A 20,984-nucleotide genomic window follows, 5' to 3' on the forward strand; every position below is an offset into this window, starting at 1 on the left:
TATCTTACATTTTGGAAATGTACATCCAGGGTTTTTTTTTTCTTTAATTTTTTGGGGGGCCCCAAGAGAGTGGAGCCCTAAGCTATAGCATGTTTAGCTTATACATAAATCCGGCACTGGTAATGTGGAACAGCAAGCCAAATGTTTAGGGCTAGGCCTCTAGCTGTGTCCGTGTGGCTGTTGCTGTTGAGGCCTACCTAGCATTCTTGAAGCATAATGTTGGGATTGAACTGGACTCAGGAGGTTTGAGTTCAGATCCATTCTCAGCCAGTAACAAACTTGCTGCTAACTCTCCACCTCAGTTTTCCTGTCTGTAAAATGGTTATGAGCCCCACCTACGGGTGGAAGTGGCACGACTGAGGATCACAGGCTTACTGCCTCCATGAGAACTAGGCTTCAGTTTCTGTTGGCGGTGGGCTGCAAAAGCATTTAATAAACCGAGCGTGCAACTTTCTGAACCACCATTTCGTTTCAGGGATGTTTCCTCCGTAGAACTGCTGATGAACAATCACCAGGGAATCAAAGCAGAAATAGATGCCCGTAATGACAGCTTTACAACTTGCATTGAGCTGGGCAAATCGTTGCTGGCGAGGAAACACTATGCTTCAGAAGAGGTACAGTGTGCTTGCTCTCTGCAACTATGCAGGAGTGGTGGTTGAGAAAACAACATATAAGGATCACTGTTTCAGACCTAAGGACCATCCATATTAATTGAATCTAGGTTTTGTTATGTATCTTGACTTCACCAAAGTGCTTTGCATTCCCTTCTGTTGACCCTACTTAATGGACTCTATCTGTCCTGGCGATCTAATGTATCCTATTTTATTGATCTAATTTATCCTATCCCATCAATCTAATCTGTATCCTGACTTCCTAATATAATCGATCCCTTTTTATTACTCTATCCTAGCTAATCTATTGTGTCCTGTCCTATCTAATATGTCATACCTATACTATTTTATTCTATCTAAGTAATCCTATCGTTTCTATCTCTATCGCTCTGTCCCATGCTATCTAATCTAATCAATTTACACGCCAGCTCTACTCATACACGCTACTGAAGCGTTCTCATAGTTCTCCTCCCCTCCTTCTCCTCCACGGACAAAACAAACCAGAGTCTATTGTCGCATCATCCCAGACCAGGGTTCATGTTGTTTTCCCCCACCCTCCCAACAAGCCCCCCCCCAGACCCAATGGACACTGTCCCCCGGTGACTTCTTGCTTAAGTCTGGGTGTGAAACACAGAGCCTGCTTTTCCTAACATGATCCCAGATGCCAGATGCAGCTCTGTTAAAGTCAAATATAAGACAGAAGAAGAAGAAGAAGAAGCCTGTAGTACAATGCTAATATTCCATTCTTTTATTCCTTCCAGATCAAGGAAAAGCTATTGCAGCTCACAGAGAAGAGAAAAGAAATGATTGACAAATGGGAAGACAGATGGGAGTGGCTGAGACTGAGTAAGACCCCCCCCCTTTGTCTGTCTTATTAGAGCAATGAGATCCCATGTAGTTTTTTTAAGGCGGCAGTCTTTCCTGAGTGTTGTTGGCATTTTTTAATACATGGCCAGGAGTGTATGCGTTTGCCGTTGTTGCAAAGCTGGCGATGTGAACACAGAAGACATATGGCAAGCACAAAGCCAGCCACTTAAAAGCCACCTTTGCAATTGAGCAGTATATAAATTAATAAACAACAACAACAATAGTACAGAATGGGAGACTGAAACAAAAGGGCGTATCAGTAGGGTTAAGGGAACCCAAAGGCTTGCAGAGATACAACCAAGAGGAAAGAACCCAAAACAGCCAGTGTGGGGTGTGGGCATGCTCAGCAACCATAGACTGCTGACTTAAGTCTTGGAGGAGTAGGGGAAAGTTGAAAGCCAGGGCCCTCTGTATGGTGATGAATTCCAGCTCCCATCCGCCCCAGCCAGACTGCCCACTGGTCAAGGGCGATGAGTACCCAACAACAAATGGAGAGCTGTAGTTTCTCCACCCCTGGTCTAGATACATGGAGTGTCCATTCAACGCAACATGGGACCTTAGGGAGAAGGACAGATCATTGATGATGATTTCTGGCTTCCTTTGTCCACCATGGGGATGTCCCTGGGTGAAAATATATCGGTGACACTTTAGGACATTCCCAAAGGATTGGTTTAGTACCACCCTGATGAAACAGGACCCGCAAGAGCTAGGAGAAAGATGCCATGTCTTTAAGAAAGCGCCTGCCTTAAGAGGCTAGGCCTATCATTGCACAGTGCTTGCTGGCCCTGAGCACCTGACGTTTCTGCCTTTGGCTTAGTTTTGGAAGTGCACCAGTTTTCGAGGGACGCCAGCGTTGCCGAGGCCTGGCTGCTGGGGCAGGAGCCATACCTGTCGAGCCGCGAGATCGGCCAAAGCGTGGACGAAGTGGAGAAGCTCATCAAGAGGCACGAAGCGTTTGAGAAGTCTGCCGCAACTTGGGACGAGAGATTTTCGGCGCTTGAAAGACTTACTACGGTGAGTCGCAGGAGCCATTTCAGGGACGCATGTGCTCACGCACGATGGCTTTGTTCTAGCTCCTATTGCTGGGAGTCACGGAGCTACAGTGGTACCTCTGGTTACGTACATAATTTGTTCCGGAGGTCCATTCTTAACCTGAAACTGTTCTTAACCTGAAGCACCAGTTTAACTAATGGGGCCTCCCGCTGCTGCTGCCGCACCACCAGAGCACGATTTCTGTTCTCATCCTGAAGCAAAGTTCTTAACCTGAGGTACTATTTCTGGGTTAGCGGGGTCTGTAACCTGAAGCGTATGTAAGCCGAGGTACCACTGTAATATGTTACAGAGCTAAATTTAGATTCTGGTAGAAATAAACTGAATGATTTCCTGTTTTCTGAGGGCGGGGGAATAGTTGAACTTTTCCCCCCTGAGCCAATCCAATCCAACAGCTAATCAGGTTCTTGCAGGAGTGGCATGTTGAGGAAGCTAACGAGGATCTAAGATGGCTGACATTTCTGAGAACGGAGGGACCCTAAAGTTTCACTGTTTCTTCTCTGCTCCCCAGTTGGAATTGTTGGAAGTACGTCGACAGCAAGAAGAGGAAGAGAGGAAGAGGCAGCCTCCTTCTCCGGAGCCAAGCCCCAAGACCGGAGAGGAGTCTCAGCAATGGTAAGCAGCAGGGCCGGATTTAGGTTTGATGAGGCCCTAAGCTACTGAAGGTAACGGGGCCCTTTATATGTCCAGCTGTCCTTTGTCAACAACAAATTGTCACTGTTTTTCCTGTTGAATATATGCTATATGGTGATTTATGGACCTAATAGGTACAGTGGTGCCTCGCAAGACGAAATTAATTCGTTCCGCAAGTTTTTTCTTCTTGCGAGTTTTTCGTCTTGCGAAGCACGGTTTCCCATAGGAATGCATTGAAAATCAATCAATGCGTTCCTATGGAGACCGTCCGGGGACAGAGGGGAAGCGCCGCGCGCCTTCCCCTCTGTCCCCGGACCTGTTTTAAAGCAAGGGAAGGGGCAGCGGGGAGAATCGCTTCTCCCCGTTGCCGCCCCTTGGTTCAAAAGGGGTCCAGGGAGAGAGGGGAAGGCGCGCACGCCTTCCCCTCTGTCCCCTCTTTTGAAGCAAGGGGCGGAGGGGAGAAGATTGCTTCTCCCTGTTGCCGCCCCTTGGTTCAAAAGGGGTCCGGGGACAGAGGGGAAGGCACGTGCGGAGATTGCGGGGCTGGCAGCGGGGAGAAGCGATCTTCTCCCCGCCGCCCCTTGCTTCAAAAGAGGTCCGGGGACAGCGGGGAAGACGCGCTGCGCTTCCCCGCTATCCCCGGAGCTTGCGGGCCAAGCTTCATTTTGCGAAGCAAGCCCATAGGGAAATGCGTCTTGCGAAGCGGCTAAGAAAACGAAAAACTCCTTCGTCTAGCGAGTTTTTCGTCTTCTGAGGCGTTCGTCTTGCGGGGTACCACTGTATCTAAAGCCATTTGCACGTGCAGAATGTAAGCACCCTGTATATAGAAATGAGCAAACCAGTGATATTTTAGTGAGCAGGCTAGCAGGCGGGGCCCACGACTTACATCATAGGAGCCTACACAACACAAAACACTGTTGTTGTGTGCAGGTTTTATTTTATTTGCTTTTATCTTATGTTTTTGAAATGTACATCCAGGTGTTTTTTTCCTTTAAATTTTTTAGGGCCCCAAGAGAGTGCGGCCCTAAGCTATAGCTTGTTTAGCGTATACGTAAATCCGGCACTGGTAAGCGGCAGCATTGGGTAGTCCATAGAAGTTATCGGAAGCCTTTTATATCTGCCCAAGGCCTGGATTTCCTTTGGGGCAACCTTCCAAGGGCCAGAGGCAAAAGTGGGCAGTGAAATCCAACATGGCTGCCAAGGCACCCCCACAGGAAAGAAGTGTGCGCCCCCAGAATGTGTCACAGAGGCCAGGCAGCTCACCAGGGTTTTCTTCAGTGTTCCTGGATTCCCGTGGCAAATGGCCTGGTCTACAGTGTTGCTCCTGCGCTGCTTCTTTCCAATCTCTTTCTCACTTTCTCTCTCTCTCTCTTTCCCAACAGGGACGGCACAAAAGGAGAGCAGGTATCCCAGAATGGTTTGCCACCAGACCAGGAATCTCCTCGGGTTAGTTACCGCTCCCAAACCTACCAAAACTACAAAAACTTTAGTGGCAGATGGACGGCTAGTGACCGGCCTCGTTCTGGACATTGAAAGACGCAGAGCGGTTTGCAGAAGGCCACGGGCTGCTTTTTCTCCCCTGTTCCTCCCCGATTTGCCGGCCCTCCAAATTCCCTTTACTGCTTCTCTCCCACTGCAACCACACACCCCGCCGCATTCAGCTTGTGTTCAGTTGAGTCGCCATCACACCCAGCCACTCTCTCCAGTGCCCATGTAGGCACCCTCAATTTCCTCAACTCTAAATCCTTTCAAACGCCTTCAAGGCTCCCCCCACCCCACCCCGGTTGCACTGCGACTGTCTCAATGATCTTTTGTTGTGAGTTTTTTGTTTTGTTAATAGCTTTTGAGATTTCTGCCGCTAAAGCCGCCCCGTTTGTGTGAGTAATTGAGATGTAATGAGATCTCATCGTTGCGGAAGACGAGAAATAGAGACCGACAGGTACGATGTCCCTAGCTGTACTAACGGTTTTGAGCCAGGAAGCCAGTTGCGATATCAGCAAATGCCTTCAGGCGCACAATCCAGCCCTACAGAGAGAAAGCAGTCGGCAGATGCGGATATGTAAAGTGGGGTGTGGAATTCAGAGTCAGGGAGAACCATCTGCACCAAAAGAGCAGGCGTGGGGAAGCTTTTTCATCCCAGGGGCCACACTACGCTCTGCGCAACCTTATGAGGGCCGCATGTCCATGGTAAGCGGTCCGAGAGGTGAAAAGCAGGCAAGACCAGAGGGAGAAGTGGGTGGAGTAACAGATACAGCTGTTAGTAGTGTGCTGGCTGCAACCCAGCCGTGAAAAAGTCAGACGTTTCTCAACATGCATCCACAGTCCTCTGTCCTCTATCCAAAGAGGCATTATCACAATTCAAGGCCAAACTCCAGCCAGGCAACAGCATTACAGGGCCAGTGAGGGGACATGGCTTGGGAGAGTGCTGAGGGCCAGTTAGAGAGCCCCGGAGGGGCCACATTTTGGCTCTTGGGCCTAAGGTTCTCCACCCCTGACCTAGAAGTTAGTAAGTTGTTGAACATTCCAAGCAGTGTGAACCCAGCAACCGCCAATAAAGCTTAAATGGAAGGACGCTACCAAAATTAGTAGTCAGTGTGATCTTACTGTCTCGGCAACCTGTTCCAGTGTTCCTCTTCCCTAGCCAGTGCGTTGGTTATTTGGTGCATAAACCCCATTGAAAACCATGGGACTCTTTTAAAGTAGGGCCTGGTTGGAGGGGGGGGAGAGAGAGAGAGCGAAATCCATGCAGATCATGTGAGGCTGAACACAGGACATCCCTCTTCACCTCATGTGCAGGAGCAGGTCTTCTTCACAGCATCTTTCAGGCTGCCCTCCTGAACACAGTTACTAGGGAGCAAAGCTTATTGCACGCAGTGGGATTTAATTTCCAAGGAAGCATGTTTAGGATTGCAATCTCCAATAAAATAAAATAAATGCCAAAGGGCCATTAAAACTGGAGTTTTAATAGTGTGAGCTTCCCTTGTTCCTGTTGCTGGGACTGTTTGTTCCCAGTTTCCCCCTTTTCCAAGTTAAGTTAAACCCTGGGGGGGAAGAGGAACCTTGAACATCTGCCTTGAACATCCCTCCTAGCATTGCCTCCGGTACATATATCGGGAAAGGAAGAACCTTCATTTTCATATGCTCACCTGTAACACAGAGATAAAGAAGATGCTTGCCTTTCCCATGCGCTGGCCCTCAACATTCTACCTGAGGCACATGGGGAGCTCCGTGCCTTGATGCCCACCTTGTTTTTCATCCTACAGCAGGGGTGGGGGCACTTTTCAGCCGAGAGCAACATTCCTTTCTGGGCGGGGGGGCAAAGGCACTTGCCAGCGGTGGGAGGAGCCAGGGGCTAAAGTGGGTGGGGCAATGAGTGAACATTTTACCTCTGCAACAATAGGCTAATTTCTACATTCTCACACACACACATACACCCATCTCTGTCCTCTATCCAAGGAAGCAAAAGGCATTGCCAGAGTTCGAGGACACATTCCAGCCAGGCACCAACACTTGGCCCTGCTGGGTCTAAGATTCTCCCCACACCCTACTAGGCTGCAGAAACCTTGGCTTTTTCCATGACTTCAACCCTTCGCATTCCTAGAAGTATAAGGGGGAAAGTGGGAGAGTAAGAAAACGTATTAATAGTGAAGGGAAACAGAAGGTGCATCCTCTTTGTTTGTTTAATTGTTAGATTTCTATCCCACCTTTACTCCAAAGTGGCATACATGATTCTCTTTCCCTTCCTCCCCTTTTAATCCACCCAACAGCCCTTTGAGGTTGCACTAGGTTGAGGGGCTTATACCTTTAAGGCTGATTCATAGCCCATATCTGAAACCTCTGCTCACTGACTCTAAGGCCAGGGGTGGAGAAACCTGTGTCTTCTGCAGATCTTGCTAGACTCTGCGTCCCATCGCTCTGACCACTGGCTGTGCTGGATAAGGTTGATGATGGGAGCTGGAGTCTTAACAGCACCTTGGAGAGCCACAGGTTCACATTCCCCTGCTCTCATTTCCCCCCCTGCGAAAGGAGAAGTGCAGGTTAGGGAAGAGGAAAGGAACCCTTAACAAGCGTGAATCTGCTATTACACGTTAACAGTATTATTACATTTGTATCCCACACAAGGAACTCAGTCTTGAGGTAGATTAGGCTGAGAGGTACTACTCTGTTACCTTCTCGGTTGAGTGGGGATCTTAATTTGGGCTCCATAGATCCAAATGTCAACCCTCTAGCCCAGTCTTAGCCGGATGTTGTTGATCAACAGAGCTCCCATCATCCCTGATTGTGGCAGGGGCTCATGGGAGTTTGAGCCCATCAATTTCTAGAGGGCAGCACATTGACTACACCTGCTCTAGACACTTCCATTCTGTGTCAAGGTAGGGAACAGAGGATGGTGACCATAGTATCAAATTACAGATTTTTGGGTAGTGGTAGAGTGGCAACATTATTCTCTTCAAGGAATTCTGGGGATGTAGTTCCGTGAGGGGGCTAAGGCAGTAGCAGAGGCTGTAGCAGAGACTTGTTTGGATTATTTGGAGAGAATTAATGACAGTTGAATTGGTATCTACTGTGAGTCTATCTGCTGCTACTGTAGGAGGAGGAAGGTGAGGTGTTTAAAGCCCTCAGTGAAACCCGGGGTCATCTGGCAATCTTCATCTCTGAATTAGGACCATCAATCCACATGAAAAGACACATTGAAAGAGTAGAGAAATTCCACACTTTTAGAGGGGGGAGGAATCTTCTTTAACCTCCCTTGATTGTGGGTAGCGATAAAGATTGCTAAACATGCGCTCTGGGGTTGCAACTTCAGATTCAGTAATTTTGCACAAAAGTGGCATTAAGAAGACTTTTTGTTTACATAAGCTTGGATTGTAGCATAGTCGGTGGGTGGTTGCCTCAGCTGGTAAAGGTAAAGAATAATTGACATTTGTTAGATGTCTCCAAATTTATTTGTAGCTTTGCCATTTTTCAATACGGCCTTTGTTTCCTCCCATAAAGAATTTCTGCTGCAATCTTTACCACCTGTATAAGGGTTAGTTAGTTATTAACCTTTATAATTAGCAAACCACATTTGATAAATCTGGTTTCCCTTTGCTGAACCTCCGAGTCTACATGAAGGTGTACCGGTTATCAGTTTAGTTTCTCAAAGTGTACCTGGCAACATTTGTGAGGAGTGAGAAGGCTAGGAATTTATTCTTCCATGCAACCATGTATTTCTTCATTATCATACATGTCTCTCTCTCTCTTCCTCCCCTTCTCATCAGGATATCACCGTATAACTTCTTAATTCATGTCTTTAGATTTCCTTATATCAATGTGTTGACATGTTTTGGTGCTTCCTTTACACCAGTTCTAGGTTGCTGCCCCTCAAAGTGCATTAAACCCTGCAGGAACCAGAGATGCCTTTTTGACCCTTGGCCAGGCAAAGGGACTGTTCCAAACCTGTTCTATCCTGTAGCCAAAAATGCCTAAGAGATGCTCAGTTTCCTCATATAATGGCAACATAGAGCTCTAGCATTCAGGGGAAAACTGGAGGAAAAGATACCTCAAACCTGAATCTCAGGCAGCGAAGGACACTGCAGTCCTCTCTGTTAATAGCTGCCTATATTTTTTTTGGTTCCGAAAAACTGTGGCATTTCACAGAACAACGCGTGGGTTGTCATTCCCTTGCGCAGATCCCTTGATTCCTCATCTAACAGTACAGAGGCTCAAGGAGGTGGACGACTGAATGTAGATCTTGATTCATGCACTTTGAAAAGCAAACTCTGGGGGAGCGGGGATGTATTCCATGTTGCGTCCCTCGCTGCTGTGTTGCATCAGGATTTAAATACCTCAAGAATCAGCTAACAAACTCAGCTGACTTGCAGTTAACCTTCCAATGATGACAACGTGTATTCATAACATGCTTGTGTTTATCTGTTGTTGTTGTTAACCATTGTCACCCATGGTGTTTTGTCTGCATGCTCAAAGCATGTTTCCATTAAAGTTTTGTTTAGCTCTTATTATTTCCCCCTGTGTGTCATCATGCATCATTTGCATACATGCTTGTTATTGTTGTTGTTGTTGTTGTTGTTGTTCTGTTCATTGCGGAAACCGTTTCTGAAAGCAGGCTGCAAAAATACTGAAAAGCAATGTGACAGCTTTGTTCATAATCTTAACAAGATGGCTGTGCTGCAGCGAGCTAAAGCCAGATCCGCAGCAGTCTTTGCTTGCATGAGCACAAGTGCCTTCCCTATGCTTCATTCCCTGGTCTCTGCCAGCACAGGCAAGCAAGCCCTGGGCAACCCAGGAGTCGGATGAGCAGCCTTAGAAGTTGCCAGAAACAGGCAAGAATACAGAGGCTGTGTGTCTGGCTCTCAGGTTTCCCTCGGACCTGACCCACTTGTACTGCTGGGAAGGTGGCATTACCACAACGCACCGCATTTTTCGCTCAATAAGACGCACCCGGCCATAAGACGCACCTAGTTTTAGAGGAGGAAAACAAGAAAAAAAATGTTCTCCCCCTCTCTGCTCAACGCCTCTCCAGCAAAGCGGGAGGAGAAACGGAGCCCCTTTCATTTCTCTTCCCGCTTCGCTGAAGGGGCGCTGCGCAGAGAGGGAAAGTTGTGCAGCAGCTCTCCAGCAAAGCGAAGCCAGGAGAGCAAGAGGGATCGATCCCTCTTGCTCTCCTGGCTTCAGGGATAGCCGCCCGAAGCCTCCTGAGCGCAGCGGGAGCGCTCCTGCTGGGCTCCGGAGGCTTCACGTTGCTTTTGCTGAAGCCAGGAGAGCAAGAGGGATCAGTGTGCACCAATCCCTCTCGCTGTTCTGGCTTCTGGGATAGCTGCGCAGCCTGCATTCACTCCATAAGACGCACACACATCTCCCCTTACTTTTTAGGAGGGGGGAAGTGCGTCTTATAGAGCGAAAAATACGGTGTAATATTGATGGCCTGGTTTGCAAATATAGTTGATTCTCCACTTGACAAAATTCCTTTATTTTTCCCAGTTGGTGGAATCTGAACAGAGGAGCTTCCACCAGTGGAGCCTGGTCCTTTTTGGTGAATCGGGCACTGCCCCACCAACCTTTGTTCCACCACCAGTTGCCCTCCTACTTGCAGCTAGGCCAACAAGTCCTGAACTGCATGTCCCCTTCATCCTCTCCTGCCTCAGTGCTGCACTTGTAAAACTCAGCCGGGAGGAAGATGAGGACAGAAGTTGAATGAGTTGGCTCTTGCCTCCCATTGGCTCTGGCTATGCCTGTCCTGGGCTCTGGGTCCACCTTCTGTTGGTCTCGCCACTTTCTGCCCTGCCAGTCCCAAGGGGCACTAGCCCCTGCTGGCTCCCACAAGTATCTCTTTTTACATTCCCTGCTCTAATGCAGGATATTCTCTACCAGCCTTTCCCAACCATTGGGCCTGCCAGATCACTGGGACTATGACTCCCATCAACCCTAGTCAGCATGGCGATGGTCCGAAACTCCTGGAGGGCACCAGGTTGGCAAAGCATGCTCTATACCTAGAGACCTCTGACTTAACGTCTCTCGCCCATTCATTCAAAACCTCCAAGGAAGCGAATTCAAGTGTCTCTACCAGGGAAACTCTGGTTCCATTATTTGATTTCTCTTTTACTAATCCTAGGAAGTTTCCCCTAGTTTTTGAGCAAAGCCCACTTTCTCCGGATCTCTCATCCCCAAGTGAGAGTAACCATAAAAAACACAAAACTAAGAGTTAACATGGTGGGGGGAGTTACGCACATTCAATTTAGTTCAGGATTTGGGTTCCCTCCTGGGACATTTAAGTTATTTCATAAGGGGAGAGGGGGGTTGATACTGTCCAGCAAAACTTGGCCTGGTTCTTGGTTCAAAGGATTGGGGTGAGCTGAGCTGTTTTTTTTTTTAAAAAAGGCTCTGGGTAGCTTGCAGTGCAATCCTGCAAATGTCTACTCAGAAGTAAGCCCCACAGAGTCCAGTAGTTCCTGTTTCCATATAAGAGAGTATAGGACTGCAGCCTTAGAAAACAGCAGAATCTGATACATATTTAACCAGCTGTAAATCCCATTGTTTCCAGTGAAGTTGAGTTCACTAGGAGTAGGATTGTGGCTGAAAGCTGGGAGGGAACGGGTGCACTGAGCCTCCCAAAGGAGGGAGTTTCAAACTCGGGTGCCACTACCTAGAAGGCCCTACCCCATGGATGACTGGAGGCCTTTAGCATTTGGCCAACATACTGGAATGGGAGTCAATGGTACCAGCCACCTTTCCCAAGGATAAGCCCAAACAGTTGTAACAAAAGTGGAAGATGTACAGCTTGCTGCGTAATAATTCTGCTGCTTCTGAATTGTCTGAATCCTGGCCGGAGCAGCAAAAAATGTCTTTTAATTACTGTGTCCTTAGCGAATCCTTGCTTCTCCTCATGTGAAAAAAATAAAAAAAATGGCGCAGAGTATTTGTAATCTACTACTAGAGCATTGAGCGGTGCTGGGCTTTAGTAACTTGCTAATAACCACAATCCCTACACACCAGTGGCTTTTCTGCGGCACAGAATTCCAAGTCCCAACTCCTTTAATCAATGTTATCCATCCCGCCTGGGACCGAGCCACTGTTGCCAAAGATTAAAGTTTCAGGATTCCGGTTGTAAATGATTTGGGTGATGAAATGGCTGCTGAAGACACATCACGGATCTGCCCAGTCAGAGCTGGCCCCGCTAGGCATCTCAGTTACAGTACAGCAGGCATCGAGACCGGCAAGGCGAGAGATGGCCAAGGCCTTGGTTCTGTCTTTGTCTTGGGGGTAAATAGACGTGTGGAGTTGAGTGGTTGTAGTGTTTTCCTGGCTCCTTTAACACCCAATCCGACCCACCCGATTCCAAAGTCCGACGATAAGAGACTTTGAGATAAATTAACCTTTTAACTGTCGACCCTGCCTCGTTCCACCTTCCTCTCCCCTCTAAACCTGCCTGTCTTTGACGATCCAACCTCTTCTAACTAGGACGGGGGACATGACGAAATTGCATGCTGCCCTCGGGTATTCCCCACCGGTTTCTGCATGTTGTATTCTGATTATGTTGTCACCTTGGGGATGGGTGTGGTGGAGTGGGGGAATTTGCAGGTGGGTCCGGGTCACATCGGGGTGCTTCTGTGAATGCTGTTAGCAGTACTCTTTCCACTGGCTTAATGCATCTATAGAGGTACTGCACAGACCCAACGGCAGTAACGTTGTAGATGCATTGAAAGGCGGCTGACGTGAATCAGTTAGATTTCCCCTCCTTTTTTTACGATCTTTCTGAACTTAACAGAAGTGAGATTCTTACTGTTGCAATATCGGAACAGTCAAAAACGCTTGCAGTGTGGCCACAATCCTGGGCCCAGTTTCTTATTCCCAGTTACGTAACAGCAAAGAATTGCGTTCTCTATAGCCTCTTAATAGAGAAGTCCTTGTTGCATGTACAGTTTGCTTTTGCTCAATCATGGCATTTTAAGGATTTGATCAGCAAAGCCAAGAGCGGTAAAACTCTCACAGATGGGTTCCCCTCTCCCTTTCTCCTGTTCCTTCACCTCTACCAATTGGGTACTAATCGAAATGATACCGTTCTAATTCCTCCAGCCCTCTGTTTCTTCAATGGGGAGGGGGCGAGAGTAGTTTTATTGGAACCCCCTAGGCTTTGGTACACAGCCTTGCAAACGGAACATTTAAGGTGTTCTTTGATTAAACGAGAAAGTGCTGCGTGCAACAGCCTTGCCGCCGGACAGCGGCTTACATGTCCCGCTCTTGTTTCTTAGATGGGAGAGTCGAGGGAAGCCAACGAAATGGTCAATGGAGCAGCGGACCAGAGGACAAGCTCCAAAGAGACCAGTCCCGTCCCGTCGCCGACGGCCGATCGCAAAGCCAAGGCTGGCCTCCAGGCCCAGACAGCCGCCACCCTCCCGGCCAAAACGCAAGAAGCCCCTTCCACTCTGATGGAGGGCTTCTTGCATCGCAAACACGAATGGGAGTCACACAACAAGAAGGCTTCAAACAGGTTTGTTAGGCTCACTCCGTGCTTATCCACCTCTGGAGGACCCCCAGAGCTCCAGTATGTTCTTCCTTCATGGTATACAAGTGGGGGTCATTGCTGCTTCATCACTGGATTCCCCCCCCTGAATCTCCCCTTTATCCCTTCCCCCACCCCATTTCCTTATTTCCCACCAACCTCCTGTTATAGGCTTGCCGCCACTAAGGCTTCTGGTCCCAGAACCCCCCGATTCCCAATGTTTTCTTGTTCCCTCCTTACTTGCGCAAAGGGCGAGGGCTGCCCCCTCCAAATATCCTTTTCTCCTCTCCTCTTCCTTTGGACGCTGCTTTAGAGGGCGCTGTCCCGCTCTTCACTGTGGCCAGGCTCCCCGGGGGTGTAGGACAAGGTGAGGTTCGAGCTGGAGGCAGGCTTCAGGCTGTGCTCGGGGAAACAGGGGCCCCTGAAGTTGCTCCAGCAAGGAACGAGCTGAAACAAGGGGCTGTACCCTGCTCACTCCTCCCGCCAGCACCCCCTGTTCCGCATGCCACTACTCAGCTCGCTACTCCCCTTCCCAACCCCGTTTCTCTCTTCTGTTCCGCGTTCCCACTTTGCACCCCTGTTTTCACTTCCACCCCATGCCTGTGCCTCCACCCCTCTCCTTCTGTGCAACCTCCCTTGCACACAGGCACACCTTCCCCCACCCCAATAATCTCCTGCATCTTCCTCCTCCCATACATTGCAACCTCCGAAGTATCCACCTCGTGGTCCCTGTTCCTGGTTGCTACTCACTCTGCAAGCAGGGCGCAATGTGTGTCCCAAAAATTCCTCTCTGCTCTCCTGCATTTCTCGGCTTTCCTCTTTCTGACTCTTCCTGAAGCCTAAGAATATCCTCCCTTAGCGTTGTCACTTCCTCTCTGCATGGCTGAAAGGAGAGGGGTGACCGCCAGCTATCCTGTCCTATTGCAGTGGCCCTCCTGCAAAGACTTACACAGACGGCGAGAGCATTCCAGATTCCTGCTCACAAGGATTCACAGCCAAACTCAAAACGCCTCAAGGATTTTTGTTGTCAGGCAGCATGCACATAAATAAACAGAATTTATTTATCTGTTGATAGGTTTGATTTTGGTCCCGTTCTATCTCAGATGCTTACAGCATCACACACTCTTTCCCGCCCCCCGGTTTTGCTGGCTATTTTCATCTTGAAATGTCGAGGTTTTAAGTGGATTGGTGGTTTTCATTGCATCCTGCTAGTTTCGTGTCAGAATCCTTTTTGGATCGAAAAAGGCAAGATAGAAATAACCAAGTAAACAATGCTGAATAAATGATGCATCCACGTTGATAGCTTTCAGACTTGACAGCTTCCCCTCTGAAAACACCCAGCATGTTTACTTCCAAATAGTGCTGATATTTATCTACCCTCTCTCAAAATATCAGCGCTGGGTACAGCAATATAGAAACATTTTAGAAAACCATTAGGCGCAGCACATAAAATCATTAAGATGCAAAAACCCTAATGGCATAGCATTGAGAAATCTCTTCTGTTTTTGCAGGCAACCTGTTCTCTCTGTCTCCCTCTCCCTTTTCTAACAGAGCTGTGTCGTGCAAACTTCTTGCCCATAAACCTGTTTTATCTTCTCGCAGAAAAAGAGCTTTGATTTGCTTATGCAATGCTGTAGCGTTAGAAAAGCAAGGAGGAAGCTGCGCTTATCCGTGACGGCGGCCTTAATGCTTGCCTTGTTGTTTCATTTGTCTCCCAAGATCCTGGCATAACGTCTACTGTGTCATTAACAAGCAAGACATGGGCTTTTACAAAGATGCCAAGGCTGCTTCCTCAGGCATCCCCTACCACAACGAGATCCCCGTCAGCCTGAAAGAAGCGGCATGCGAAGTGGCGGTTGAATACAAGAAGAAAAAGCATGTGTTCAAGCTAAGGTAAGGCACCTCTTCCTGCAGGAGAAGGAGAGAGAGAGACTTTTCCTTTTCCCAACAGGGATGGGAATTGATAGTTCCCAGGCTCCCTGCACCAGCGGTTTGCAGACATTATCCACATCCACCGATCTTCTGAGCAACTGCATTCACTGTAGGAATAATGGAGACGACAGGAGGTTGAATGCAGGTGAGCTGTGCTGAATCACGCTGGCAAGCGTGCTCCAAGCAAGCTGCCGGCTAGCTCTGCCAAGGCTCCTTTTATTAGCAGAAGTCAACAATTGGAAACAGTAGTGAAACCACCCTGAACTTAACGTATTTCCATCTACACACATTTCTAGCATTAGCAAATGCACGTTAGCAGGTGCTTCCCTTGAATGTTCCCCGATACTTGATTATGTTCCCTGCCATGCTCCAGCCAAGTGTTATGTCTAGTAAACAAATCAGCAAAAGGACAAAAGGTCAGGGGGAAAACCTTGTTTTCTAGGCAAGAAGGCAAAAGGTCAGGGAAAGCAGGTGCAACGCTCCTTGACATACTGTTGCATGTCTGGTGCGAGGTTTGCCTTCGCAAAGCAGAGCATTACCTCCACAATTCACAGCCCAACCCCTGGGTGCTGCAGATGACATGGCCCTCTAGAAATGTCCCAAGATCAGTTCACAGGGGATATCTGGCTTGGGCCGCGTTCTTTCCCTTTAATTCCTCTCTTAAGGACTTTAGGGGACGTGGGTGGCACTGTGGGTTAAACCACAGAGCCTAGGACTTGCTGATCAGAAGGTCAGTGGTTCAGATCCCCGCGACGGGGTGAGCTCCCGTTGCTCGGTCCCTGCTCCTGCCAACCTAGCAGTTTGAAAGCACATCAAAGTGCAAGTAGGTACCACTCTGGTGGGAAGGTTAATGGCGTTTCTGTGCGCTGCTCTGGTTCGCCAGAAGTGGCTTAGTCATGCTGGCCACATGCCCTGGAAGCTGTACGCCGGCTCCCTCGGCCAATAAAGCAAGATGAGCGCTGCAACCCCAGAGTCGGTCACGGCTGGACCTAACGGTCAGGGGTCCCTTTACCTTTTAAGGACTTTAGAATCATAGAATCGTAGAGTTAGAAGTGACCCTGAGGATCATCTTGTTTAACTCGCTGCAATGCAGGACTATGCAACTGTCCTGTACGGGGATTGAACCTGCAATCTTGGTGTTAGCAGCAACACACTCTAACTAACTGACGTATCCAGGCTGAAGAGCCTGACTGCTAGATCAGGCCGAAGACCCATCTAGTCTAGCATCGTGTTCTCACTGTTGACCAATGGGATGGCTATCCGCCCACTTGTGATTCCCAACAGTTGGTATTCAGAGGCCTACTGCCTCCAGCAGTGGACCTACTCAAAAACCATTCTCTTCCAAAACTTGATAGGCTTGGTAAACTCTTAACATGTTTTGTTAGTGTATATCAGCCTTTCTCAACCTTGGGTCTCCAGATGTTTCTGGACCACACTGGTCCAACAACATCTAGGGACCCAAGGCTGAGAAAGGCTGGCGTATATGGCTCCAGAATAGGACCTTGCTTTTTTCCCTGTCATCCCATGTTACCATGAAGATGTTCCAAAGCTGCAAAGGACTGCCATCAGCATATAGATTCGAGGTCCCAGAGTGGCCAGGATCCTCTTTGCAATAGAACAAAAAGAGATTGCAAAAGGGTCTCTTTCGGAAGGGCTTTGAAATGCAGAGCTGTCAACCTTCCCTTTTTTTGCGGGAAATTCCCTTATTCCAGCGCCGTTTCTCCTGCTTCCCACTGCTATCCCGGATCATTAGATATCCCGTAGACTGTCCCTGGGACAGGTGAGGCTGCTGATCCCTTATTTTCAAATCTGAAAGTTGACAGCTATGTTGAAATGGCAAATGCAACTCAGTGTAAGGTAGCGAAGTAATATACACCGGGGCAAAAAATCCTCATATGGATTCTGCTTGTGGGCTCCACACAAGCATCTTATTGTCCTCAGCTCTTCTACTTGCAATGGCACCACTACAGTGATTTTTGATTCTCTGTGCTGGAGGCATCAGAGAGGGTAGCACCCCTGCATTGCAGTGGGATGGACTAGATGACACTTGGTGTCCCTTCCAACTCTCCAGTTCCATGATTATATGATCTTTAGCATCCTCACCACACCAGCCACTGGTTTGTGCCTTCAGCACCAGTACCTTTCGGGTCCTTGTTCTCCCCCTGCCCTCACTGTTTGGCTTTCCGAGCTCAGACAGCAACAGCTTGTCTCCCAAGCGGCAGGGCAGTCTAATCCTCCTTCAAAGGTTTATAGTACGCTTCTCAAGGGTGCTTCTGCGTGTATCCCTTCCATGGCACCTTGCATTTAATGGTTCAGTGTCGAAAATGGTTCAGCATTACCTTAGCCCTAAGCAGACAAGGCAAAGCAAGGAAGCCTTATCTAAGCAGTTCACAAAGCCAGGGGAGAGATTATTACGTTTATTAAAATAGCAGAGAGCAACAGAGAGGCACCCAACCCATAAGCGGGGGGGGGGGGCTGACGCTTCCAGACATTGTAAAGGTTCTTCATGGAAGCCAAAGAGAGTCCGAATGAGCAGGGAGTTCTAGTTCTTGTATCTCATTGAGACTGAGCATCCCATCACGTTCCCCTGCTGAATTAGAGCACAGCGGCACTGGGATCTCCAATCGGCCACTTGAAATGTGTTGCGCCCAGAATAAATGTGAAAGGACCTCTGATGAGCACCTAATATTTGTTCCACTCTTTCAAGGAATTCAACATGCATCATCATATATAATTTTATTTTATAATGTATAATTTTAAAACCACTGATTTTAATTTGGAAAAAAGTTAGGACAACTTAAAAAAAAATAAATCTGATTTTATCAGTAATTTTAATGTGTATTTTATACTTTATGTAAACCACTTAGAAGTTTTGGTGATTAAGAGGTATATAAATCTTGTTAAATACATTTCAAGGGGAAGTAAAAATGTAAAAACGAACAGTCCAGCCTCAGACATCCCAGTTCTGCACCAAGAAAACACCCCTGCCAGGTATGAGCTGAATAAATTTGTGCAAATTGGGAACAATTGCATAATTTATCCCACAAGTTTTGCATGATTTATTCTGGCTTTGTTCATCGAGAAGAGGAACTAGGAACACTGCAATGTACTGAAGCCTTACTCCCAAATTCTGAAGTGCTGAGTCCACTTCAGGGATGGAGCACACAAGGACGTGTCGGGATACGCACGGTGCCTCTAAAACTGGGGTGGGCAGTAAGTCCACCGACAACGAGTCCTTCGCGGGGTTACTGGTGCAAGAAGAACAAGGTCCGCAGTCCCTGTTGCTCCTGATTGGTTGGCAAGAGCAGCTTCTTTATCCTGATGTTGTCATTCTGAATTTCAGGTTAACTGACGGCAATGAGTACCTCTTCCAAGCCAAAGACGATGTAAGTTTCTGTCCCTGGTTGGGTTCTTCTTCTTTTTCTAAAGTCATGTTGGTGCTACTGGTGTCTTGCTGTCACCGCGATCTCCTGAAGCCGCATTCTGCATAAAGCAATGGGACATCGGAAGCTGCCATACACCAAATCAGACAACTGGTCCATCAAACTCACTACTGTCGATACTGCTTGGCATTCCAGACAGGGCACCTCTCCTGGCCCTCCCTGGAAATGCTAAAGGTTGAACCCAAGACCTTTTGCATGCAAATCATGTGTGTTGAGCAGCAGCCCTTCCCCCTTTGATGATATTATTATTATTATTATTATTATTATTATTATTATTATTATTATTAATTATTATTATTATTATCATCATCATCATCATTATCATTATTATTAATTATCATCATCATCATCATCATCATTACATTATCATTTTATTATTTATACCTCGCCTATCTGGCAGCTTCCAGGAAAATATAAAAACAATAAAATGCCAAGCATTAAAAATGTCCCAGTACAGTGTCTACTGAAGTGTTTTCCAAACTTGGGACTCCAGCTGCCTTTGGACTACTAATTCCCACCATTCCGACCACTGGACCTGCTAGCTAGGGATGATGGGAGTTGTAGTCCAGCAAGAGCTGAAGACCCAAATTTGGAAAACACTGGGCTGCTGGCTTGACAGACACCTTCACTCTCCGCATATGTGTTATGACATTGCAACGCCAGACAGCTTTGGAATTTCTGTTGTGATGGGCACACACGTTTCAGGGGGCGCTTGCAGAATTTTTGCGGTCATGAGAGTGGGGGACGTAGCCTAAGCTCTACAGTCTCCACTGACCTTTATTCCAAGATAACCAACCCTTGGAGGGACGCGGGTGGCTCTGTGGGTTAAACCACAGAGCCTAGGACTTGCTGATCCGAAGGTCGGCGGTTCGAATCCCTGCGACAGGGTGAGCTCCCGTTGCTCGGTCCCTGCTCCTGCCCACCTAGCAGTTTGGAAGCATGTCAAAGTGCAAGTAGATAAATAGGTACCGCTCCGGTGGGAAGGTAAACGGCGTTTCCGTGCGCTGCTCTGGTTCGCCAGAAGCGGCTTAGTCATGCTGGCCACATGACCCGGAAGCTGTACGCCGGCTCCCTCGGCCAGTAAAGCGAGATGAGCGCCACAACCCCAGAGTCGGCCACGACTGGACCTAATGGTCAGGGGTACCTTTACCTTTACCCAACCCCTGGGGAAATCTCAGGAAACCCTGGAGTTCTTTTGGAGGTTGGAGTGGGGCTGTTTAAAATATAAGGTGTGAAAGTTGCCTTAGTTCACCAGAATCCCTTAAGCCAGTGGTTTTTAACCAGTGTGTTGTGGCACCCTGAGGTGCCTTGAATGATAATCAAGGGTGTCGCAGGCAACACTGGCCTCTGTCCCTCTTTCCTTCCCTCCCTCCTCTGGTGCCCTCTTTTGTGTCTGCCTCCCAAAGGCTTGTGTGGCTGTTTGTTGCTGCAGCCCTGGCTATGAGCTCCCCAGGTGAATGGTGCCTCTGGGACTGGCCAGGGGGTGCTGGTTGCCAGGAGCTGAGGCAGCCTTGGAGTAAGCAAGCAAGCGGGCGAGGGAGCCCAGATGGTCAGTCCGCCAGCACTTGCTGTTGGGAATGGACAGACAAGTGGGAGGCCGGGCAGGCAGGCACTGGCCTTTGTTTTGCTTGCTGTGTGCAAGGCCTCCCTGGAAGCTGAGTGCCCGGTGCTGAAGGGGAGCCTTTCCACCCTAAAAGCCCAGCAGCACCCACTGTTACTGCCCAAAGTAAGGTGCCGGCCTCTCGTTCTCCATTGGGCCACTAAGGCCATCCTCTTCCCAGGCGGCTGTGGGACAGTGTGAGGAGACTACTCTCTTTGGGGTGCAGTGGCTCAGAGACCAGGGGTGGCAGCAGTGGCCGCCCAGTGGACTCCCAAGGAGAGGGGAAAGGAGAGGAGGCTGAGGGAACACTCCGCATGGGAGGGTGTTCGAAAAAGGGTGAGAGGCTGCCAGCTCTGCAGGCAAGGGGTGACGTAACTGGGCTCCTGAGCCCCACAGGGGTGCAGCAGGAACAGAGTACAGTGGTACCTCGGTTTTCGAACGTCATCTGTTCTGGAAGACTGTTTGACTTTCAAAAAGCGAGGCGCAAAGGGCAGTCTGAAAATTAAATAGAGAAAATTGGGGGGGGAAACTCAGTGGAAGCCACTTGACTTCTGAGGTGCGATCGAAAACGAAAACATTTTCTTCCGGGTTTTCGGCGTTCAGCAATGGAGACTTTCGAAAATCGAGGTACCACGGTACCTTGGGTTAAGTGGTACCTCGGGTTAAGTACTTAATTCGTTCTGGAGGTCCGTTCTTAACCTGAAACTGTTCTTAACCTGAAGCACCACTTTAGCTAATGGGGCCTCCTGCTGCTGCCGCGCTGCCAGAGCACGATTTCTGTTCTCACCCTGAAGCAGTTCTTAACCCGAGGTACTATTTCTGGGTTAGCAGAGTATGTAACCTGAAGC

The 20,984-nt window shown here is 48.5% G+C and overlaps 1 protein-coding gene across 3 annotated transcripts in view; it reads left to right on the forward strand.

The window, feature by feature from the left end:
* The window catches only part of SPTBN1 (spectrin beta, non-erythrocytic 1), a 178,991-nt gene that overhangs the window by 156,295 nt on the left and 1,712 nt on the right, over positions 1 to 20,984 (forward strand). For 2 of the 3 annotated variants that reach the window (XM_053383641.1, XM_053383642.1), the window contains exons 27-34: positions 476 to 614; positions 1,373 to 1,457; positions 2,296 to 2,492; positions 3,040 to 3,143; positions 4,544 to 4,607; positions 12,911 to 13,149; positions 14,881 to 15,054; positions 18,437 to 18,479. In XM_053383641.1, coding sequence (XP_053239616.1) covers positions 476 to 614; positions 1,373 to 1,457; positions 2,296 to 2,492; positions 3,040 to 3,143; positions 4,544 to 4,607; positions 12,911 to 13,149; positions 14,881 to 15,054; positions 18,437 to 18,479 — 1,045 coding nt within the window. The remainder of the gene's footprint in view (positions 1 to 475; positions 615 to 1,372; positions 1,458 to 2,295; positions 2,493 to 3,039; positions 3,144 to 4,543; positions 4,608 to 12,910; positions 13,150 to 14,880; positions 15,055 to 18,436; positions 18,480 to 20,984) is intronic. The other variant, XM_053383644.1, reaches the window with a different exon arrangement.

Source organism: Podarcis raffonei, chromosome 3 (genome assembly GCF_027172205.1).
Source record: "Podarcis raffonei isolate rPodRaf1 chromosome 3, rPodRaf1.pri, whole genome shotgun sequence".
Lineage (NCBI taxonomy): Eukaryota > Metazoa > Chordata > Lepidosauria > Squamata > Lacertidae > Podarcis > Podarcis raffonei.